This window comes from Schizophyllum commune (genome assembly GCF_000143185.2).
Source record: "Schizophyllum commune H4-8 unplaced genomic scaffold SCHCOscaffold_7, whole genome shotgun sequence".
Classification (NCBI taxonomy): Eukaryota; Fungi; Basidiomycota; class Agaricomycetes; order Agaricales; family Schizophyllaceae; genus Schizophyllum; species Schizophyllum commune.
Genome location: NW_026089544.1, coordinates 2,293,719 through 2,315,616, shown reverse-complemented (window position 1 = coordinate 2,315,616; position 21,898 = coordinate 2,293,719). Strand labels below are relative to the sequence as shown.

At 58.9% G+C, this 21,898-nt stretch overlaps 7 protein-coding genes and 1 non-coding gene across 8 annotated transcripts; 4 read left to right on the top strand and 4 right to left on the bottom strand.

The window, feature by feature from the left end:
* Positions 1-4: 4 nt before the first annotated feature.
* Positions 5-1,427, bottom strand: SCHCODRAFT_02582007 (uncharacterized protein). The gene is made up of 2 exons (XM_003031138.2): positions 854-1,427; positions 5-798 (listed from the first exon to the last, which is right to left on the bottom strand). Exons 1-2 carry the CDS (start codon positions 1,177-1,179, stop codon positions 114-116), a joined length of 1,011 nt encoding a protein of 336 aa, XP_003031184.1. The 5' UTR covers positions 1,180-1,427; the 3' UTR covers positions 5-113.
* A 2,377-nt stretch (positions 1,428-3,804) lies between these two features.
* On the bottom strand, positions 3,805-5,276 carry SCHCODRAFT_02582006 (uncharacterized protein; the record flags this gene model as incomplete). The annotated part of the gene is made up of 2 exons (XM_003031139.3): positions 5,008-5,276; positions 3,805-4,947 (listed from the first exon to the last, which is right to left on the bottom strand). The coding sequence occupies exons 1-2, from the start codon at positions 5,014-5,016 to the stop codon at positions 3,805-3,807; spliced, it is 1,152 nt and encodes a 383-aa protein (XP_003031185.1). The 5' UTR covers positions 5,017-5,276.
* Positions 5,277-5,740: 464 nt separating this feature from the next.
* On the bottom strand, positions 5,741-7,568 carry SCHCODRAFT_02630138 (uncharacterized protein). The gene is made up of 6 exons (XM_003031140.2): positions 7,424-7,568; positions 6,708-7,251; positions 6,543-6,623; positions 6,446-6,475; positions 6,190-6,309; positions 5,741-5,913 (listed from the first exon to the last, which is right to left on the bottom strand). Exons 1-6 carry the CDS (start codon positions 7,462-7,464, stop codon positions 5,857-5,859), a joined length of 873 nt encoding a protein of 290 aa, XP_003031186.1. The 5' UTR covers positions 7,465-7,568; the 3' UTR covers positions 5,741-5,856.
* Positions 7,569-8,169: 601 nt separating this feature from the next.
* On the top strand, positions 8,170-8,255 carry SCHCODRAFT_t132. Its single transcript has one exon. It is a non-coding gene; the product is annotated as a tRNA-Ala (tRNA).
* Positions 8,256-8,503: 248 nt separating this feature from the next.
* Positions 8,504-14,079, top strand: SCHCODRAFT_02630133 (uncharacterized protein). The gene is made up of 18 exons (XM_003030752.2): positions 8,504-8,824; positions 9,046-9,191; positions 9,750-9,892; positions 10,202-10,375; positions 10,508-10,695; positions 10,832-11,006; positions 11,168-11,316; positions 11,459-11,561; positions 11,659-11,771; positions 12,029-12,176; positions 12,282-12,337; positions 12,400-12,483; positions 12,542-12,670; positions 12,817-12,931; positions 12,988-13,081; positions 13,254-13,366; positions 13,507-13,644; positions 13,759-14,079. The coding sequence occupies exons 1-18, from the start codon at positions 8,754-8,756 to the stop codon at positions 13,921-13,923; spliced, it is 2,304 nt and encodes a 767-aa protein (XP_003030798.1). The 5' UTR covers positions 8,504-8,753; the 3' UTR covers positions 13,924-14,079.
* Positions 14,068-16,494, bottom strand: SCHCODRAFT_02600652 (glycoside hydrolase family 3 protein; the record flags this gene model as incomplete). Its single annotated transcript, XM_003031141.1, has 5 exons — positions 14,068-14,626; positions 14,651-14,745; positions 14,796-15,345; positions 15,392-16,194; positions 16,243-16,494. 5 exons carry the CDS (start codon positions 16,492-16,494, stop codon positions 14,068-14,070), a joined length of 2,259 nt encoding a protein of 752 aa, XP_003031187.1.
* Positions 16,495-17,110: 616 nt separating this feature from the next.
* SCHCODRAFT_02736233 (uncharacterized protein) lies at positions 17,111-17,395 on the top strand (the record flags this gene model as incomplete). The annotated part of the gene is made up of 1 exon (XM_050347152.1): positions 17,111-17,395. A coding segment is annotated over one exon (285 nt), but the record flags the coding sequence as incomplete, so codon positions are not given.
* Positions 17,396-18,236: 841 nt separating this feature from the next.
* On the top strand, positions 18,237-21,894 carry SCHCODRAFT_02506275 (uncharacterized protein; the record flags this gene model as incomplete). The annotated part of the gene is made up of 4 exons (XM_003030753.2): positions 18,237-18,734; positions 18,793-20,510; positions 20,579-20,985; positions 21,098-21,894. The coding sequence occupies 4 exons, from the start codon at positions 18,237-18,239 to the stop codon at positions 21,892-21,894; spliced, it is 3,420 nt and encodes a 1,139-aa protein (XP_003030799.1).
* Between the last annotated feature and the right edge of the window lie 4 nt (positions 21,895-21,898).

Below are 21,898 nucleotides of genomic sequence, written 5' to 3'. Positions count from 1 at the left end.
ATCTGGCCTCTTTGTGATTTTTTATGCATTCAAGTCTTAATCGAACAACAGGTAGTCATTCCTACTGCACCTAACGCCGACCGACACGCCTGATCTCATCAAAATACACAATATCATATCCCACCTGTATCGCGCCTTTTCATGCCCCACAGTACATCCCACCCTGGTAAATTCAACGCTGCCGGGAACGCCTGCCAGAACGCGACCGAGTGCCCCGCATGCCTTGACCGCACGACCGCCGCACATGGCTCGCACAGCTGGCGCACATACTCCTCCCCCGCCCCCTCCGGCCAGAAGAACCGCAGCGGATCCGTCCGCCACTCATCCATATACCCACTCAGGAACCCGCGCTGCATCTCCGCGCACGTCTGCCTCCTCGCGCACCGATCCTCGTACAGCAGCACGTCCTCCGCGGGCCACCAGTCCACGACCGCCCTGGCCGCGCGAAATGCGTGCGCATAGTCTGCGGGTGCGAGCACGCCGTCGGGGATGTGCTCGAGGTCGCTCGCGTCCGCCCAGGCGACGGTGTGGAGGTCGTAGAGCGCGTGGGGGAGGGCCCAGTCGGCGTGGGTGTCGCGGATGAGGGCGAGGGCGCGCGCGAGGAAGGCGGCGGTGTCGTCGGCGTCGGCAAGGGAGCAGGTGGTGTCGGGGGTGAGGGAGGCGACGTCGGTGGCGAAGAGGGTGGCGAGGTGCTGCATACCGCGCGCGCGGAGGGTCGTAGAATCGTATTTGTGGCTCAGGCGCAGGACGGCATCAAGCGCGTCGAAGGTGACGGCTTGGGGGGGAGGGGGGAAAGTTCTGATAGTATTGAGTCAGGCAAGAGGATGAGGATTTGGCTGATAAAAGGACGTACTCTGGATGGAATATAGCACGCAGATAATGCTCAGCTTGGTCGGGCGGGTCACTCAGAGGTAGGGCAGGCAGTCCCTCGTAATGTTCAGAGTGGATGTTGGCTTGCCGCACCGCAAGAATTCCCCGCAGCGCAAGCGACTGCTGCTCGAGTACTTCCGCATGCACGCGGAAGATGCGATCGCCAGCATGGACGATGAGCTGGCCGTCCGGGAACCACAAGTCCTCGACACGAGTCAACTCGGCGACGCGTGCGAGGGGAGTGCTCGTCCTGCTAAGAGGTGTCCCCAACCGCGTCACGGGGGTAGAGGAGCCCGAGGCTATAGACATCCCTGGCGTGAGGAGCGCACGCTGCCGTTGAGCAGACAGGAGTGGTTGGGGAGTCCGGCGAGGGAGGATGCTAGACAACGCAGTGGACAATGTCGAAGGAGGTCCGCCTGCGATGCGGACGTTACTCAGTACCTACACTGAGAGTCAGAGACGAGGGGGAAAGGCAAGCAGAAAAACAAGCGCAGCGCGCCTCGGGTTCCATCAACATCAGAACATCACCGAGGGCGCGTCGAGCACATGGCTGCGGCGATCAAAGCTTCTGGACCGCCTCGGCCGCGTGCTATCGGCTTGTTCCGCGCGGTTCACGTGCGAAGTTGAACTTCAAGATATGCATCCAAGTCTACTGAGTTGGAGAACACGCTGAGATGATAAGTGGGCGTGAGTTGAGCCCATAGTTACCCTCTAGTCACATCCTATAGCGGCGCGAACTGGCGAAGAGGGCGGAGGATTAAACCTGGTAAACATTTTCTGAAGTCACTCCGTCGTTACGAGTACTCGGTTCACAATTTTCGCAGTTGCGATATTGCTAACTATCCCTATATAGACCCGCGACCCGACGCAAGCTACTATTCAAATGCTACTTGACATATTCTTCGGATCATGGACAAGTTGGTGGCTACCGTCCGCGCGACTATCGATACAACTAGACAACGAAGACCAACGCTTCCTGCGCTTCTTCCCCTCTTGAGACATTATCTTGTACCTTTTCTGAAACGCTAAATTCTGATCCTCGGCATTACACGTGTCAGATATTCAAGGACGGCTTTGACATTATGATGGATGGGAAGCAGAGCATTTGGAAGGTCCAAGTCTACCGTGCGTGCCTTCATATTTTTGGGACGGTCTGTGAGGACTGTAGGAATTTCTACAGCCGACAAAGGTAGTTGCAGATTAAGGGGCGCGCAACTTGGCTCGAGGTACGTTGCCAGATACATCAGGAAAAGCGCAAATGGGTGATTGGCGTCGATCATCCCACGTTGGCCATAAAGATTGTAATTTCTGGTGATTTGTGATGAACAGGACAAAAAAGCGAGTTTTGACTGACCCTCCGGACGTTCATCTAGAATTATCGTAGTTTAGCGCCAACTGATTGCTAGTATAGTCACAATTACTACTAAAGAATACACATTTTATGCAATATCATGACATACGCTCTGACAAGTGCTACTAAGGGCGCGAACCTGACGGATCAACCTCAATAAAGAGCGCGAGAGCGTAAGCCATGGGGACAAGGGGGTCGCTGATGATTGCTAGGCATTGTGAAGGGCGAGAGACACATCGTTGAGGATGAGCAAGGTGATAGGCGGTGTAAAAGGCGCAGAGCGCATCTGATTCAGACGAGCAGCAACGGAGATGACGAGGAATATGACGAGGGGGGGACGAAGGGGTAGCGATAGCTAGGGGAGTGCGCTCTGCAAGCCAGGAAGGCAGGGGAAAGACAAAGGAGGGGACTGATCATCCACTGATTGTGTCATTGCATCGCGTCCGAGCCTCACCCTAATTGAGGAATCCGTAAACAGTCAGTATGTGTTTGCCTGATGAGGCATGTTCACGCACCTCCGCGTCTTCCATGCTCGCCCTTCGACCATCGGCCTTTCTCGTGACCGGCAACATAACGGCTGTGACACGATGGCTGCATTTGTTACTGATCGTCAAGTCCAGTTCAATGTGAAGGCCTTCGCATTCTGTATACCCTATCGCCTAGTTCAGAGAGATCTCAGTAGCGTGATCACGGCGGAGACCAAGAGAATCAGATGCGTAAGTCTGAAGGCCCGCGAGAGCGCCACAAAATCGGAAAGATCCGAATGACGTATAACAGCGCTGACGTGGCAGCGCTCGATCGTTCGCGATCCTTGCTCTCAACCGTCATGCATTAACTGGCATCGCTTCCGCCCGTCGCTCGTCCCCTTCACCGACTCAGCAGCGCATCCACCGTATTGCCATCGACTCCCTGACTCTGCCCGGGCCACCCGCCCAAGAAGCGAACATGTGGCCAGCTGCCGCCCCAGGTTCGTACGCTTCGGGTTCGCCTATCGCGCATTCAGGAATGAAGGGGTGGGTTCTGGCGTCGAACCCTCCACGTTCCCGTGGTACTGGCTGGCGTCTCTCAGTGTCGTCAATGAGGTGCGTAGTGTAGCACATGACTTTTGACCTGTGCTTACCTTCTTTCATTAGCCTCTGCGTGTGCGTATCATACAATCCTCGCTACACCCCCTGGTCCGTACCCTTCTCAGCCCTGGAGCTCACATACTGACCCCACTTCCAGACGGCATACAAACATCGAAGCCAATGCGTACGGCGCAAACTGCGCGTCCCCCGTTCTCGTCTCGGTCCCACTCTCCAAAGTCGGAGGTCCTCACGATACGTCGTCAACGATTTACTTTCCCCTTCTATCCCTCCCTATCCCAGATCGTGTACTCATCGTTGCATGTGGTGTGGGCAAGTTCGTAGTGATGGTAGTGTAGCAACCTACACGCAAGTACCAAGTATGTACATTATATAGACTTTTGATGACATCTTTTTGGCCTAAACATGTGCTGCTCGAGCTTCCCAACGTTGTCAAGGTGTGGTGAGTGAGTGATATGCTGGCTTACTGGGCATTTAGTCAGATTAGATTGGCGTAAATCATCGTAGTATAGCACGGTTTGAATCGGGGACTGTGGTGATGGAGTCAAATGAGGCAAAAGTAGATTTTGCGCGCTTATCATGCTTATTGGCGTCGATTACCATTTTATTATTGTTCTTTGGCGCAATTTGGCAGGATCCGCTTTTCCTGATGTACTCGAGCGCCATTAACGTTATACTTGATTTCGTTTGCGCAGGACTTCCTTCCAGAATGAGATCGACTAGTCTGGGGCAAGTCATAGCAAGAAATTTGATGTCTTCGTCTCCTGCATTGATCTGGAAGCGGTCGATATTGCTGGCAGAGAAATGGAACTGTCGTAGATTTCTGTAGGGCGAAAGGCGTCGGAGGTGGTCCGCTGTGAGACCCGAGTCACGCCATTTGTCGTGATCGTTTGGTGAGCGCAAGGTTTCAGACCTGAACCACAGTTCGAGTTTGTTCAGCTCGGTAGGAGCGATGCGTTTCTCGAGCAATTCAAATATTTTTGCCCAGTCCTTGTCGGAGCGAAGGATAAGCAAGGAGCACGTCGAAGGCGTCATGAAAGGTAGTGTCATGAACAGGCCCGTGAGTGCATTGATGTCATTCGCGGTTATCTCGAGATTGACCAGGTCGGAGAAAGCATCTTTGGTCATCTCATTGGTGGCCGTCACGCGTCTCAGCGGACTAATCGTCTGCTTGGTTATTATCAGATTTTTCAGGCCAGATATCGAACCAAGGGCGACGACATCGCGAGCGTCGTGCAGCTCTTGCAGAGAGATCGTGTGGATTGTCAGAAAATGAGCTGCAGCTAGGCCAGCGCTGGTCGAGGATAGAGACAGTTCCTCCAACCCCTTCGACCGCTGTGCGATACATGTGTACATGTCATGCATATGCAATACACCTTTTCCAGTCTTGATTTGTATTCTCTTCAATTCTGGGGAGAGAAGGGGAATGATCAAGTTCTGGACGTTGTGCTCCGTGACGCCTCTCGGGTTCTGTATAACCAATTCGAGGACTCGAAGGTTTGGAAAGATGACATCCCTGTCACATTCAGTTGGAATGACATAGTGAGGGCGAATGGCGGCGAGGACGTTCGGCTGAGATTTGAGCACCGCGCGGAACACACGGACCGTATCAAGGCACTCAACGAGGCGTGTTGGAGGTATCTGCAGCAGAACGTAGGGTTGTGAGAAAGGTGCGACAGACGTGGCTCTTTGGCTACGTACCTTCTTCATATCAAGAAGTCTCAGAAGGCGGGGCACCCGCTTATGAGATCTAACCGTTTTCCAGATGACCTCGATCCCAATGTTGTACAGGCGGTTGCAGGTACACGCGAGACGGAGGGCGTCACGAGCTTCCTTTTAGTCTGCGGCCCCGCCCTCAAAGTCCTGCTCGCCAGCGTCAGGACCGGCGATGAAATCGAAGATGATGACCAGTAATTCATCCGGAAAGTCCAATAACCTTGTCATGATGATTTGAGGGCGTCGTCCTGGCCCCCAATTGCAAACGTTAGAAAGATCTGTGTTAAGAGGCTCCACAGACTCACCTTATATACCCTCCAGAAGGGCGCGCTTCCATCCGATGATAGCATCAGCATGTCTCAAAACACGGCTGGGATTCAATGCGAGAGAAGCGTAGAAGAGACCCTCAAGGAAGAAGGGCGCAGAAGACGACATAGAACAGCGCGCAAAGGGCCTCAAAGTAGGAACAGAAAACGAGTAAGAATAGAGGGAGAACGCCGCACAGCCGCCTGTGATTCTTCGGAAGTTCGAAGACCTGACGATTGTCTACGCATCGAAGAAGCTCGAAGCTTAGGGCCCGCAAGGCGACGGAAACAAGGCCGCCCACCGTCGATTCTTCTAACCGCGCAAGTAGTCTGACCAACAAGCATTGGTTCGCATGCCCGAACAAGCGGAGGCCTCAGCCAAGACCTCCATCGCGCAACCATGAGAAGGGATTGCCTGAATTACAACTGAACGAGCATCAAATCATGCTCAGATGGCTTAGAGACGTGCATAGAGGCATAGATGCATGTAAGGTTTGCGCATATTGTGGCCCTCGCGCGTTGGCCGCGCTCAGGAAGCGCAGCTCTTGTCTTCGATGTCCCAAGCGCCCCAAATTCCTTCGTCGTCCTGTAAAGAGGGTCAGAACCATTCACGCCGATGATCGTGATTCTTCGCGATAGCCGCCGACTATCGTAGATGAATCTCAGATGCACGGAGCGGTCTGGAAAGAAAGAAGCCGCTCGCCGCGAAACGTCGAGGCCCAATTTCTCGAGGATAGCCACAATCCGCCTCGGCCGTAAGCCGACGACGGCGTCACAGAAGACCTCTGACCCCGACCGCTAATACGCCACGAAGTACCTACTCCCGCCGCAAATCCAACCCATGAAGTAATCACCCACTCACCCGATTGTAGCACCGCATCGCGCCCAAGAATTTCACCCCGCGCACGATGGCGGGCGTCCGGCGGCACATGTCGCGCCAGGCGCCGGCGTCGAGGCGGCCGTGGAGGTCGGATTCGAAGGTCTGGGTGGAGAGATAAGGATGAGGGTGGGGAAGAAAGAGATGTGAGGCGCGACGAGAGGAAGGGGGAGCGAGGGGAGGGAGCGAAGAAGGAGAGTGTGTCAGTGACCAGTGGATGTTGTTAAGGTCGCCAACGCACGCGCAACCCCGAGCCCTCCGCCGTGCAGCCCTTTGGGAGAGTCGTTAGCGCGCGGAAGAGTGAGAGGGCCGAAGGTGGGAGGGAGAAGGATACGCACCTTGTCCGTGAACCATCCCCAGCTACTCACGCACTCCGGCTCGCCGTAGTCTACGACCCAGTGTCCGACGATTGTGTGGTCCTGTCTAGGGGTCAGACCCTGCACGGCTGCTACGCATGATTATGCCCAAACGGCGCGGGCATTCAAGTCCTTTCCAAAACGTACCTCCCGCATATCGCACCACGTCGGCCTCTTCAGCACCTTTCCCGTTACCTCCACCGCCGGGGCGTCGTTCATGCACATCCTGTGCCATCCGTCCGGCACGGGCTTGTTACCCAGAGCGTTTGGCACGGACTCAACAATCCACCCGCTTGACGCAGGCTCGTCCACTCGGGGCGCCGCGGACGCGTGCATGCTACCTCCCGACGCAGGCTCGATAACGAGCGTCGCCGTGTACGCGCGCATCCCGTATCCCATGCAATCCGCCTCGGGAACGAGGGGAAGCGCCCAGTACACGTCGGGTGAAGGAGCCGCGACGAGGCGGTAAAGGGCGCCGAAGGTGAGGTAGAGGGCGTAGAAGGCAAGACACAGCGCGCATAGAACGAGGAAGAGGGCGCGGGGGACGAAGACGCGCATCCAAGGGGTGTTGATCCAGGTAAGGTGTTTGTCGATCCCGCGGTGGGGCGTAGATGGGCTAGAACTGGCAGTCTCAGGCGCCGTCTCCGTCTGCGCCGCGCGCGACTGCGAGCTGTACGCCGGAGGCGGGGAGCTGGAGGGCCGAGCGCGTCAACACGGAGTGAGAATTCAGGATTAGGGAGCGAGGGCATGGGAGCAAAAGCGCGTCAACATGTAATCCAAGGTACGAGGAGCAAGGGGCAACAAGCGAAGAGCGTGAGGGGAAGGGAAAGTGTAGCGGAAGAAGCGTGAGGTAAGTGACTCACTATGAGGCGGGCTGTTGCGCACAGCGGCACGAGCAGGACATGGTGTGTGGGCGAAGAGAACAGGCGCGCGCCTACCAGATCGTCCCCGATGGCATCTTCGCGCGTGTCGGTTTTATAGCTTCATCGCGTGCCACTGTGTAGCTTCATCGCGTGCCGCTGTATAGCTTCATCGCGTGCCACCGCATAGCTTCAGCGCGTGTCTGAAAGAGGCGCCACTATGTCATAGAAGCTACTTCGCGCCCATGCCAGTTTCTGCGCGTGTCCGTATAAACTTCCCTTCGGGGTGAACTTCTGGACGAACTCATGGCAGATAAGATGCGCCCAACTGGACACTGTCCGTTCGGCGCTGCTTGAGTAGGTGAGCTGGAGAGGAGTCGGCAGAAGCAAGGAGTATGCATCTTCGAGCCTCTCTCATGAATGACATATGACAAGACTTTGAGTTGGGCATTATTTCCGATACAAGTAACAAGACGACGGCCCGCTGAAGACCACACCTCTGCGGGGAGAGAGGTCGATCATCGTCTCAGAAATGAGATGTTGCGATATGGACCGAGTAAGCTGGATAATTTTATCGTAAGGCAGAGAGACGAGCGCGCAATCCGAGCGAGCCCAGCAGACAAGATGAGGGTCAAGACCAAGGTTGCTTTCCGCCAGTTGCCGAACACACGTGCCAGCGATCGTGACAGTCCTGTTACCGTGACATTGAGCGTACCTTACATATTTTTTACATTTCTCTCTTTTACCAAGGGCTTGTGGTACAGTGGTAGCACGTTCGCTTAGCATCTTCACAGAGGCCTGCGAAAGGTCCTGGGTTCAATTCCCAGCAAGTCCATCAAATACGTAGGACATGATGTCTTTTTTGTCTCCCCTCTAATTTCTTTACATCGTATTCCCGTGAGCCTGGGGGATGGCGGACCTCGATGGCATCAAACATTGCGAGTCCAGTCTAGTCCTCCTTTGTCCGCGGTGTGTCTTGAATCTCAGGATGCCATCGAAGCGTCCGGCTCGAATCGACGGCATTTGGCGTCATTCCGTGCTCCGTATCATCATCAATGTTCGTTGTATCGGCTTGCCCGCGGCGCTTGCTTCCCGCCATCACGAGCGCTTATTCCCCGACCGTAGCGGACGGGCGATAAGTATCGATCGCGCTTGCTACCCAGGGTGATCAGAGGCCGCTGGACGATATAGCTCGGCCAGACGACTTCGGCACTTTGGCAGCCACCAGGACCTCGGAGCAAGGGATTCATCGTTTCATTCACCTATTGCACTGAGCCGTGCTAAACGCAACGACGACGTTCAAGACCCTGAACATACTATCCACCAACATACTATGAGCACCATCCCCGACCATTCGATCCGCATCGCGGCTGACCGTGGGGGCACCTTCTGCGACGTCCATGCGTGCGTGTAGCGCCATCTCTCCATGATCGGTGGTGCTGACGCTTACTCCTGCCATGCTTCACCTGTCGTCGCGCCCATACATCCCTCCCCCTTCCGAATCATCCATCCCTCGCACGCGTGCTCCTCTCCCTTTCCCCCTCCCCATGCCCTTCCCCTTTCTCCCCCTTTCCCCCTCCTCCTTACCTCTTCGATTTCTCATCCGCCTCCCCACTATGACCCAGCTCCTACCCCGACCCCGCCAACCCCACGGGCCCGCCGCGCGAGCTCATCGTCAAGCTTCTGTCGCAGGACCCGGCGTATCCGGACGCGCCGACTGAAGGGATTCGCCGTGTGTTGGAGGCGGTGACGGGGGAGAAGGTCCCGAGAGGTGAGTGGTTAGGCGAGATGGATCTGTGGTGGGCAGTGGAGGACGGCTCGCTGGCCGGGGCTCCTCACATTGTGGACGATATCGACCATTCGCCCCCTCCCTTCCCGGATGCACGGAACTCCTCTGCAAGGAAGCTACGCCATGGGTTCTCGATGGTCGACTCAATCATATACGCCACTCTGTTCTCATTGTCACCCGTCCCCGAAAATCATGGTCATTGTCTGCTTACACACGCGGTCACCCGACGCACCCATCATACCGCCGTCTTTGGCTCCGCCCGCGCCGCCCTACCTCCCCGTCACACTTCTCTGTCACTTGATCCTCCTCCGCCGACCTTCTCTGTCAGCACTGCGAATCTCATTGTTGCTTCCGTCACAATCTCCTGCCTTACGCCGACGAGCCCTCCGCCCCGTCCTCTCTTGTCTTCAACGCCCATCTTCTTACCTCCTCGTCGCCTTCGTTGCCCTCCCCATCGGATCTCCCTTCTCCCGCTCTCCTCTGCCCCCATACTTCCCGTCGTCTGCTTGACGGAGAATCCCGACTAACGCATCCATCCAGGCCAACCCCTGCCCATCAACAAGCTCGCCTCCATCCGACTCTCGACTACGGTCGCCACGAACGCGCTGCTGGAGCGCCGCGGGGAAAAGCATGCGCTGGTGGTTACGGAGGGCTTTAGGGATGTGCTTTTGATTGGGAATCAGGTGAGTAGGGGTTTCGTGGGTCGAGGATGGGGGTGGGCTGGTATAAGGGGAGGTGGTAGGCAGTGGTTGAGTCGGAGGGTACACTTTGGGAGGGCCAAGGGCAATCTGGAAGGCGCATCGAGAGTCGAGCTCTATCTGCTTCCGAGGGATTCGCCACCGTCATGCGCCCCAGGCCGAAGTCCGTCAGCCTGGCTTTCCTTCGTTCCTTCTTCTTCAAATTATCATCACATCACATCCCCCGTCCGCTGCCTTCTTCTTTCTCATTCCGACTTTCTTTCCACTTTTCACCCAACTAATCATCCCACGCAGGCACGCCCCAAGATTTTCGACCTCAACATCCGGCGCCCGGCCCCGCTGTACGAGGAGGTCGTCGAGGTCGCCGAGCGCGTCACGCTTGTCGGCTTCACGAGCGACCCGCGCGCGGAAGAAAGAGGCGTAAAGTTCGACGAGGACGGGAGAGTGGTTAGAGGATACGATGGGGAGGTGCGTCGTTGTGATGGGGGTTCGGAGGGCTGTCGTTGACGACCATGATCCACAATGCCACATCGCACTCGCGGCTGAGCGCCACGGAAGGAATACTTATGCTGACCGACCTCCTCTCCTCCCTTCCTCCAGACCCCCGCCGAAGAAATTGTCCGTGGCCTCTCCGGCGAGGCCGTGCGCATCCTCAGGAAGCCTGATCCGGCGGTCGTCAAGCCGCAGCTGCAGGCGCTGCGCGAGAAGGGGTACACCTCGCTCGCAATCGTGTTCGTGCACTCGTACACGTATCCGGAGCATGAGCAGCTGGTTGCGGAGTGGGCAGGGTGAGTAAAATCTCGATCGTCTGAGCTTTTGACTCCACTCCGTTTATTCGGATGTCGGTTCGGCGCGTCGAAAGCTCGTGGGTTCCAGTCGTTGAGGGCTGGACTGATCGGAGCAGAGCACTAACCCTCGCCCCAGCGAGGCCGGCTTCACGCACATATCCCAGTCCGCTGCGCTCCTCCCGGTCATCAAGATGGTCCCGCGCGGCGCCAGCGCGACGGCGGACGCGTATCTGACGCCAGTACTGGGCGCCTACCTCAACGGCTTCTTCTCCGGCTTCGACCCCGCGCTGCGCGACACGGGACGCGTCGAGGTGAGCGCCCTCCTCGTTTTTTCGATCTCAGAGTGTCCTATACCTCACTTCCCCCATACCTCACTTTCTTCCTCCAACATTCACCTCCTCACTATTCCCCGCTACTCGTTCCTCCTCCTCATGAGTCGAAATTTGAACCCAATTTAACCTCCCCACCACAGTTTATGACCTCCGCCGGCGGCCTGGTCCCTGCGACACAGTTCTCCGGCCTGCGCTCTATCTTGAGCGGCCCCGCGGGCGGCGTGGTAGGCTATGCGCGCACGAGCTGGGCGGGCGAGGGCGAAGGGAGGGATAAGAGGGCGATTATTGGGTGAGTCGTCAATCTTTATATTCTGTTTGGGAGGGAGTGGTTGAATTGGTCTTGAACGGGCGGGCGGACGTGCGGAGATGGCGGCGAACGTGTGGAGAAGGCGGAAGGTAGGAGGTGAACTTGGCTGATCTACTTTACCCAGCCTCGACGTGGGCGGTACCTCGACGGACGTCTCGCGCTTCGCGGGCAGGTACGAGCTGGTGCACGAGAGCGTGACGGCGGGCGTGGGCGTGGTGGGCGCGCAGGTGAGCCTTCTCGGGGTGATTGGTAGTCCTCGAGGAGATCGGTAGTCCTCGGGGGATCCGTAATCTTTAAGTTCGGTGTGCTCAGCGTCTTCGATAGCTCGACATCAACACCGTCGCTGCCGGAGGCGGGTCCTGCCTTACCTTTGCGCGCGGCCTCTTCCAGGCGGGCCCGGCAAGTGCAGGCGCGGTGCCGGGGCCGGTGTGTTATCGGTGCGTAGAGCTGCTGCCTTCATCTGTTTCCTTGCCCATCTCTTTATACCCCATCCCTCTTCCCGCTCCCTTGACCTCCTCTCCCTATATCTCTCTCCCCTGCCCTCTTCTCACGGCCTCTCCTTCCGCCTACCCTCGTACTCCCTTCCCCTCTCGCGCGTGTCTCGCCCTTGTGAATCCCGTCTACCCTTCTGCCATTCCCGTCCCCTACCACCCCTCTGCAATCCAGTTCCTACCACCCGCTGACCTTCTTGCAGTCGCGGCGGCCCCCTCGCACTGACAGACGCCAACCTTGTTCTTGGCCGGCTCGTGCCCGCGCACTTCCCGAAGATCTTTGGCCCGAACGAGGACGAGGGGCCGGACGAGGCGGCAGCGAGGGCGGCGTTGGAGAAGGTCAAGGAGGAGGCGAGTGTTGGGTTTCTGATACAGACGCGTCTCCCTTTGCCTTCTAGAGACGACTTGATCAGAAGAGGGCGCTGAACGCAGGAGTTACACTAACAACCCACGCAGATCAACGCCGATCCGAGCACAGAGCGGCCGTACAGTTTGGACGAGGTCGCGTATGGGTGCGTCTGGCCCAGTCCACTAACCTCTGCAATATGCTCAATACTCACGCCTTCCCCCTCAGCTTCATCAAGGTCGCCAACGAGACCATGTGTCGGCCGATCCGCGCGCTCACCGAGGCGCGAGGGTACGCGACGGGCGAGCATATGTGCGTTCGCAGCCGTATCAGAATTGCGCGCGCAGGGCTGACTGGACTCGCCTTGTAGCCTGGCGCCCTTCGGCGGCGCCGGCGGGCAGCACGCGTGCGAGATCGCGCGGCTGCTGGGGATCAAGACCGTGCTCGTGCACCGGTACAGCAGTGTGCTTAGCGCGTATGGGCTGGCGCTGGCGGAGCGGTGAGTGGTGTCACGGTCATTCTTTATGCTTTGTTTGTGGTTCCGTGAGCTCCATCGGTCGATGTCATCGAGGGAGAAGGACGAGCCAAGGGCAAGAGAACATGGGGAGCCAAATGTGCAAACAAGTATTGACGACCTTCCCACAGCGTCCTCGAGCGTCAAGAACCCAGCTCGGCCGTTTATGGCACGTCGGAGACCACGAAGGAGCTCGCTGGGCGGCTAAAGCGAATGGAGGACGATGTACGAGGGGAGCTGAAGGAGGTGAGTATGACAAGGGCCTTTGACCCCTCTGACCTCGATGCTGACCCCTTTCCCAGCAAGGCTTCCCTCCCGAGCGCATCAAGGTTGAGCGGCTGCTCAACATGCGGTTCGACGGGACGGACACGGCGCTGATGGTTCTGGGCGAGGATGGTGAGTGGTCAGATTACTCGGGCCGAGGGATACTTTCCCTCGCGATATCATATCTCTTCGTCATTTGTCGTCTTCCGTTTCTGCTTCTTCGTCCTTATGTTACACTTCTTCGTCCTTTTTTCACTTGCACGACCGTGTTTCTGTACTGGCCAGAAAGCTGATATCCTCCCAGTGCCCTCCTCCTCGGATGCTCTTGAGGACTTCGAAGGCGCATTCAAGCGCGCGTACAAATCTGAGTTCGGCTTCTTGCTCGAGAGCAAGGCAATTGTGGTGGACGATGTGAAGGTGCGTCACGGTCGTTTGTTTTGCTCATCGAATTATTGCTCTCCGCTCTCTACGCTCGCTGGCGGTCGTAATCTGCTTCCTTCATCGCAAACCGCTCGTCCCCTGTAGATTCGGTACTGACCCATCCTCCTCCTGCCCAGGTCCGCGCTATCGGTTCCTCCTTCGACGACTTGGGTGAGAACGTGCACGACGAGGTGCGCCGGCTGCGCACCGAAGGGAAGACCGCGAGCGTGAGCAAGGAGCGCGCCAATGGGACGCACAGCGTGTACTTCGAGGAGGTGAGTGCGAGCCGTGCTATGTGTCGTCTCCCCTTCCCTCCCCGCCTCATCCCTCCTTATCCTGCTTCTTCTCCGCCACCAAATCATCGGGACTTTACTGACCCACCCACCTAGCTCGGCCGCGTCCCAGACACGCCCATCTTCCTCCTCGACAGCCTCCATCCTGGTGACGAGGTCGCGGGACCAGCGATCGTCATTGATGACACACAGACGATCGTGCTTGTCCCGGGTGCGACGGCGCTGGTGACGAGCCGGCATCTGGTCATTGAGGTCGAGTGAAGTGGATGAAGCGCTGAAGGAGAGTTGAGTAGAGTGAGTGAGCTGGAAAATTGATTATCAACACTGTATGTACGAATATTATTCTATCTCCCCCAGGCCACAACGTCGTCGGATGCGAGGGTTCATAATACTCTTCAATTTCGATCATACATCCGCCGGCCACTCGGCGATAAGTTGGGCATCGCCGCAGAGCTCGAAGCTCAAGGAAAGCGCGCCGTCGTAGTCAAACGTCAGCTCATACTTCCCAGGGTAGAGCGACGCGTCCCCACTCTCATCCGTTCGTGCCAGCGCTCCCAGCGTCACCTCGAGCTCTACCTCCGTAGAATTGCCCGGCTGCACATCGGACGCCCGCGCATACGCGACCATCTCCTTAATCGGCGCAGGCGCAGGCCCCGCCTGCGTGCTCACGAAGAGCAGAGCGACGAAGTCCGACGCAATATCGCCCTCGTTCGTCACCGTCACCCTGAACGTATCCAGCGGCGCTAGGTCAACGAAGCCGCTCGCCTCGCCCGTCAGATCCTGGATGCTATAGCACGCCTCGGGTGCGTCACTTGCCCACGCGACACTGATGTTCGTGTAGTGCAGGCCGTAGCCGTAGGGATAGACGGGCGTGCCGGTGTACCACTTGTACGTGCGGCCGGGGTTGCCGGTGGCGTTGTCTGGGCGGAGCGTCATGTCGGTCATGGCGACCTCGTCGACGTAGCTGGCGGGGTATTAGGTGATGGACAGGCGACCTGCGGGCGCGACCTTGCCGGTGACGGTGTCCGCGATCGCCGTACCGCCACTCTGGCCGGGGTAGCCTGCCCAGAGGATGGCGTTGACCTGGGCACACGGGTCAGCGTCAGGGATGGATACAGAGAGGAACTACACACCGCGTCGCTCTCCTTCAGCGGCGTATCGTCCAGCTGCCCGCCGCCCATCTGGACAACGACGAGCGGCTTCCCAACGCCCTCCAGCGCGCTCAGCAACGCGAGCTGATTATCCGGCCACGAGATCTCCGTCCTATCCTTCTCTTCCATCTCCAGCGTGTTGTCGATGCCGCCGACGTAGATGACCACATCTGCCGCCTCTGCGGCAGCCACAGCTGCATCGAAACTGCCTGCATCGTTTCCGGTGACGTTCGTGCCCAAGACGTATGTGACGTTAAACCCGGCGTCCAGGAAACCCTGTAAGGGCGCAATAACGAAGGGCGGGATACCGAAGTAGTTGCCCAGCATTTGCAGCGCGGAGGCGTTGGCCATGGGTCCGATGAGTGCGAGGGAGAGGGTGGAGTCGGTAAGAGGTAAGGTACCGTCGTTCTTGAGGAGAACAAAGCTCTTAATGGCGGCGGTGTAGGCAAGGGCTTGGGCTTCGGGAGTGTTGACATCCGCCCAGGTGATCTGACGATAGGGTTGGTCCTCAGGAGCATCGAAGTAGCCGAGCCTAAAGCGCGTGAGCTGCGGAAGTTCAGAGGGGATGAGCCACCTACCACACGAGCGACGCATAAAGTCGAGTGAGCGCCGCCTTCAGGTCGTCTTCGTCGATCAAACCTCGGTCGTACGCCTCCGGAAGGTATTGCGTGTAATTCGTCCCACAGTTCAGATCCGTCCCCGCCTTCAACGACACCGTCGACGCATTGACCAAGTCCTCCGTATACCCATGCGGATCATACACATTCCCCACCGCACCGCAATCCGACGTCACCCACCGGTCCTCCGCCAGCCCCCACGCATCCCGCAGCACCGTCTTCAGCAGGTACGGGCTCGCGCACGCCGGCACGCCGTTCACCGCGTTGTAGCTGCACATCGCGCTCGCCGCGCGCGCGTCGCGCACGCAGCTCCTGAACGGCGGGGCGTAGTACTCCGCGAGGTCCTGCGGGGTGACGACCGCGTCGAACGCGTAGCGCGTGACGCCGCCCCAGTTCTCGAGGTCGTAGGCGGCCCAGTGCTTGCAGGCGGCGGCGACCTTCAAGGAGGGCGGGTCGATGCCGCCCTGGAGGCCCTCGACCAGGCTGCGCACGTAGCGCGCGGCGTGCAGCGGGTCCTCGCCGGGCGTTTCCGCGCCGCGGCCCCAGCGCGGGTCTTTGAAAGGGTTGATGTTGGGTGTCCAGTAATCGAGGCCGGCGCGGCCGGCGTTGCTGAAGGCGCGCGCTTCGGTGCTGATGACATCTCCCATTGCGAGCATGAGAGCGTCGTCGAAGGCGGAGCCCATATTGATGGGCATGGGGAAGGACGTCGCGACGGCGGGCTCGGGTTCGAAGAACACGACACCGGGGCTGAGGCCGACGCCGTGCTTGGGCATAGTGAGTTTGCTGGGCAAGCACGCAGGGTGTACGCGTACCAGAGCTTCATTCCACCATTCGTACGGCGGCAGACCAAGTCTGGGGACGCCAAACGCAGCATTCACGGTGTTGTTGATCATCTCCGGGACGGTGAACTCCTCGACCAGCGCACGCGCCCGCTCGACGTGCCCCAAGCTAGCATCGCACACCGGATTCGACGCAAGCGGGCCATTGACGCAGTCCGGAAAACCCTGCGCACGACTGCCCGCGGCGAGCGAGAGCGCAATAGAGGTGAGAAGGAGGAAAGCCATCGCGTACAAAGGACGGCTTTGTCGTCGAAAGCCTACGCTCCAACCCGAGCTTTATATGGCGCGAGGACGGATGAGCAACCCTCCCCGCACAGCCCACTTGTCTTCGTGCGCGCGGCGCGGCACATGAGATCTGCCTTCAAGGGCCGTAAGCGAGGCGAGGACAACCGTGAACTGGACGATTACCAGGCAAAGGAAGCGTGATTTCTAGCGCAGAAGGCTCGCCGAGGTACGAGGCAGGGAAGCGTGATTGCTGGCGCAGGGGCCTCGCCGAGGTGCGAGGCAAGGGATTGAAGCGTGAGCAATTGTGACTGCGTGAAGGGTACCCTGGACTTGTTCCCGGGGTTTACTCGAGAAGAGCTCCACCCGCACAAAACATACCTCTGGAACTTGGCATAGCGGAACAGTACTGCACTACAGCGTTTTCGGAAAACCTTGTCATCTGGAACTTTTTTCTGAGCGTCGTCCAAAAACTCTAAGAATAGAAAAACCCAAAGATAGATGCTCACTTCCTGCCTGAAGCGCGCCTTGAGGCTCGTGGGGCGGGAATGCCAAGCCCAACGTCGACGGGAGCAGCGAAGGACTCAGCCGCTCTGTAGCTCTCAAACGGTGACCCAAGGGCGGCCTCTGCACAGGACGACGCTCTGACGTCCATTTCGCGGCTTTTCCGGCGGCCAGACGACCTTCAATCGTCTCCAGCGGCGTCGGGAAGCCCGCCAGCGACACCTGGGGACTCTGCGCACCGTCGACGAAGTCAGCTTGGCGCAGCGCGCCAGCCAGGAACTACGCAGCCGTTCCCACGACTTTCGTGTTTTGGGTTTTTGGGACAGCTCACGAAAAAAGTTCGTCCATGACAAGGTTTTCCGAAAACGCTGTAGCTACATGCTGGCCGATTTACGTGAGAAACGCCCAACAGAAAATTGGCTGTGTAGCAGTCTGACTCTCTGTTGCCATCAATCAGCGGCAGAGCATCCATTTTCAAACCCGTACGCAAGATAGCGACAACATCGTGTTCGTATCTCGAGCATGTGGGTAATGGCGAATATTGGGGAGATGAGAAGGGTACTCGACGTCCTCCGCTACCTCTGAGGTGGTGGCGGCGCGCCGTAAGCCCCTGCGCGAGCTATCGTAGGGTCCCTCGCCTGACTATCTTGGTAGGGTGCTCTCAAGGTAAGATCGGCAACAGCCGATAACCTTTTTACTCCCGCTTGCTTCTTGCTTCCGAAGATCTCCCTTCCAGATGGACTGCTGCTTTTGCGTATTTCTCGCCGACTTCGATGCCCTATGTGACTATTTTACGAAGCGCTGATACTAGGTCCTCGCTTGCTCAAGCTGCAAAGTACGCCGTATGTATCGCGACGATCTTTCAATCTATGCAGCAACCAACTCGAACCTCGCCGACGCCATGTAGAAGTTCGGACGAACAGTTTCTTTGACAGCCATCGGCCTTCTCGGTGACATCAGCGCGCCCCGGATCGACGGCGCCGGGGCTGCGCATATCCGCGGCAATTGAGCTCTTCGCTTCTTGTTTCCTACCACCACCATCGCCAGTCACATTCTACTAGCCCGCCTAGAACACATTCCCTACACTCGCTCAGTCTAAGGACCCTCACGCTCTCTTTTCATTGACAGACTCTGATCTACCACGCTCTTTTGCCGTTCCCGTCCACCCTCTATATCGTCTCTATTCCTCGTTATTCTATCCACCTATCATTCCTTCCACCAACGCCCTACGCACCTTCAACATGAACGGACAAACCAGCACCAGAAGACACAGACTCGCTGCCCGTGCACTCATGGCTCCAGTCGGCGTAAACACGGTACCCGCCAACCCGCCAACACCAGTTTCTGATCGCCATCGTGAAGCCCGTGCTACCGCCTGGCAGCTGCACCCCATCGACATCTCCGCCGACACGTATTCCATCCCTGAGACGCCTTCCGCCGACGCGAACCCGGTATCCGCCAACATCGCCGCCGGTGCCAACCCCATGATCGCCGCGGACTCCAACCCAGCACACCACCTCCTGAACGCCAGCCCCGAGCCAACGCCTACGGGTACCTCGACGCATGGCTTCAGTATCATGGGGAACCCAAGCCTGACCGTCCCCGCCCTCTGCTTTCTCGGCCTCGGCGCGACGCTCGTCGGCGGATTCATGTTGTACTTCGCGACCAAGTACGCGTGCCGAGGCGTCAAGCGACTACGGGAGAGGCGGCGCGCGGGAGAGAAGGAGGTGGATGTCGAGGTGAGTCAGATTGTGTAGGGCGGGAGAAGTGAGCTGACGTCTTTGCCTGTCTTTGTAGGGTCAACGCACCGAGGCCGATGTCCTTTGGGCGCAGAAGGAGGTCACGGAGAAGCCGACCTCGTTCGCGGTGTCCGTTGGCTCGGTACAGTCGCAGGCCGAATTCACGGATGCGCGTGCGCAGGTGTGGTTCGGACGGATGGAGGGTGTGCCCGTCAGCGATGCGTCGCTGGTGTCGAAGGTGGACATGGCCGACGCCCGCCAGGTCTACCCTGCGCCTGGCTCTCCTCTCGCCCACGAGACCTGCGCCGACGCGTCGCCTCGTCCTTCCGCCTACACCCCCGTTCGTCCTCACATTGACTCCCTGCCTCGTCGTCACATTGAGTCCCTACCTCGTCCCTCCCGGCCTGCCCTGACGCACTCGGACTCTGTCGACTCTCCGGCCTCGGGCCGCCCGTGCCCTCCGCTCTACGGTCGTATCCGCTCCGACTCGGAGAACTCGCATGGCTCGGCTCGCTCGCATGGTTCGTCTCGCACGCGTGGTTTGGACTCGCCTGCGCTGTCGGACGGGATGCTTAACTCGCCCGCTTCCTTGGACTCTCCCTCGAGCTTCGACTCGCCTACGCTTTCCGGTCGCGCACTCGATTCGCCTACGCTCTCGCGCGCTGCTCCGACTATGGCGACATACGGCTCGACTACGGCGACATACGCCGCTCCGACTACGGGGACGTACGGTTCGACGCCCTTGTATGCGCATGCGCACGCCGCGTCTGTCGATATCACTACGGCGACCTGTCTGGCTTCGAACATTGAGCATGGACTAGATACTTCTGCCTCCGCTACTGGACACGCCTCCGCAACTGGAAATCCCTCGGCAACTGGATACGCCTCTTCGACCTCCGCCGCCGGAACTATCTCGCCCCAACCGGGACTGGTTACCTCCGTCTCCGCCGTGCAACTTGCTACCTCCGCCTCTGCCGACGACGCCCGCCGCTTCTCGCAGCGCACTCACGCGTCGGTGTACACGTTGGGCTCTGCGTACTCGCAGGAGACGTACGATTGGAGGAGGTCGAGGGGGACGCGCGATTCTTACAGGGCGCGCGATTCGGCGAGTACTTGGGACTCGAGGCGGAACACGACGGAATCAGCTTCGACTTATCGGACTCGCGATTCGAGGAGCTCGTACCGTACTCGCGACTCGAGGAGCTCGTATCGCACGAGGGACTCGAGGAGCTCGTATCGCACCCGCGACTCTGCGAGCACGCTCCGCACTCGCGACTCGGCGAGCTCGTACCGCACGCGGAACTCGGCGAGCACGTTCAGGTCGATGAGCACCTTCCAGTCGTTTGACTCGGCGAGTACGTGGGAGGGGAGGCGGGAGAGGAGGGAGCGGTCGGAGTCGAGGGCGTCGACGAGGGCTTCGAGGGCGATGGTGGATTCGCAGATAACGCCGACGAGGGCTTCGAGGGCCACGATCGATTCGCAGAGAACGCCGACGAGGGATTCGCACAAGACGCCTACGAGGGAGTCGAACAAAGCGCCTACTCGGGAATCGCAAAGGACGCCCACGCGGGAATCGCAAAGGACGCCTACGAGGGAGTCGCAGAAAACGCCCACGAGGTCATTGACTCGCGACTCTGAGCGCACGCCAACTCGGACTTCGACTGGCAGATCTCGCTCAAACTCGGATCGCTCTGGTTCTGGACGACGTTCAAGGGCTGACTCTCGCCGGTCGGACTCTAGGCACGCTTCGAGGTCGGAATCAAGACACTCTTCACGGTCGGAGTCAAGGCACTCGCGTTCTGAATCTCGCCACTTGCGCTCCGAATCTCGCCGCTCGCGCTCAGAATCAAGGCACTCTCGCTCCGAATCTCGTCGCTCCCACGACTCTCGCCGTTCCTCCTCTTGCTACACCTCCTGCTACTCGTCGCGCCCCTCATCGAGGGCTTCGAAGCACTCGGCTCGTTCTTTGCGCCGCTCGTCGTCTTGCCACTCGGGCTCTCGTCACGACTTATACGTTCCGAAGTCGTCGTTCCGGAATGCGCGCACAGGCGCCGCGCCGGGCTCGCGCTCTTCGCGCCATACATCGTACTCTTCGCGCCACACCTCGTACTCTTCGCGCCGCACGTCGTACTCTTCGCGCCGCACGTCGCACTCCTCGCGTCGTTCGTCAAGGTCTTTCCGCCGTACGACGAGATCGTCGCGCGGGTGGATCCCGTCGGTGTCGTCGCTTCCGTCGCTGGACTCGTTGCCGGTGTTGGACGAGGGGGAGAGGTGTGCGATTGACTTTGGTGGGGAGGCGGGTGTGTTTGGTGAGTGTTAATGGGTTAGGTGCGGGTCGTGGGTTGATGTTGATTGAGTTATAGGCAAGGATCGCGACGTGGAGTTTTCCGCTATCAAGGCTTCGAGGAGCGCCGCCGCCATGAAGACCTCGCAGAGCGCCGTCGGTGTCAAGACCTCGCATAGCGCGGCCTCGGTCAGCACGCGGATGGTGATTGATGCGTTCCCGGAGGTGCCGAGCTCGAGCGAGGATGAGGAGGTCGGGCTGGCGTATGATCGCTTGTCACAGGCGACGCTCGAGGAGGCTTCGGCGTCGACGATGTCGACACCGACGGCATCTTTGTCGACCACGGAGGCTCCAGCGGCGGTCCAGCCAGCCGCGACGTCGGTCCACTCGGTCTCGGCGCCAACCACTCAAGTCACCACCCGCCCTCGCGCCCCCAGCACGCCGAAGACGCGTCGCGCGACTGCGGTGGTGGGCATGCCGAGGACGCCGACGCAGAGGAAGCGGGCGGGGTATTCGGGGGCGAAGGCGTCTGATGCTCCGTTGCTTGCCCTGGCTGCTTCGACGTCGACCGTGGACGAGTCGTCGACGATAGGAGATGAATTCGCGTCGGAGATGGACGACTCACCCGGCCGTACGCCGCGTGCTCGGATGGGAATGGAGAACATCGCGTCGAGGATGGACGAATTCGTGCCTAGGAGGGACCTCTTTGTGCCCAGGAAGGAGAACGTCGTGCCCGAGCTCGCGGCCCCTCGCAATCGTTCGGTGAAGGCTAGACGGCAGGCAATCGTTGCGCCTATGCGGAGCGCGCTTGCGCCGTTGAGGTTGGCGCATGGACAGGCGGCGTCGCAGGATGTGGAGGTGTTTGGGAGGTTCTAGGTCG

Excerpts from the sequence above, each read along its gene's own strand:
- SCHCODRAFT_02582007 (XM_003031138.2), bottom strand. The coding sequence starts at position 1,179 with ATGTCTATAGCCTCGGGCTCCTCTACCCCCGTGACGCGGTTGGGGACA. Across the intron at positions 799-853 it reads CGTGCTATATTCCATCCAGA|AACTTTCCCCCCTCCCCCCC; the intron begins GTACGTCCTTTT and ends CAATACTATCAG.
- SCHCODRAFT_02630138 (XM_003031140.2), bottom strand. The coding sequence starts at position 7,464 with ATGTCCTGCTCGTGCCGCTGTGCGCAACAGCCCGCCTCATA. Across the intron at positions 7,252-7,423 it reads GCGCAACAGCCCGCCTCATA|CTCCCCGCCTCCGGCGTACA; the intron begins GTGAGTCACTTA and ends TCGGCCCTCCAG. Across the intron at positions 5,914-6,189 it reads CGATGCGGTGCTACAATCGG|GACGACGAAGGAATTTGGGG; the intron begins GTGAGTGGGTGA and ends CCCTCTTTACAG.
- SCHCODRAFT_02630133 (XM_003030752.2), top strand. The coding sequence starts at position 8,754 with ATGAGCACCATCCCCGACCATTCGATCCGCATCGCGGCTGACCGTGGG. Across the intron at positions 12,177-12,281 it reads TGGAGAAGGTCAAGGAGGAG|ATCAACGCCGATCCGAGCAC; the intron begins GCGAGTGTTGGG and ends CAACCCACGCAG. Across the intron at positions 12,932-12,987 it reads TACGAGGGGAGCTGAAGGAG|CAAGGCTTCCCTCCCGAGCG; the intron begins GTGAGTATGACA and ends CCCCTTTCCCAG.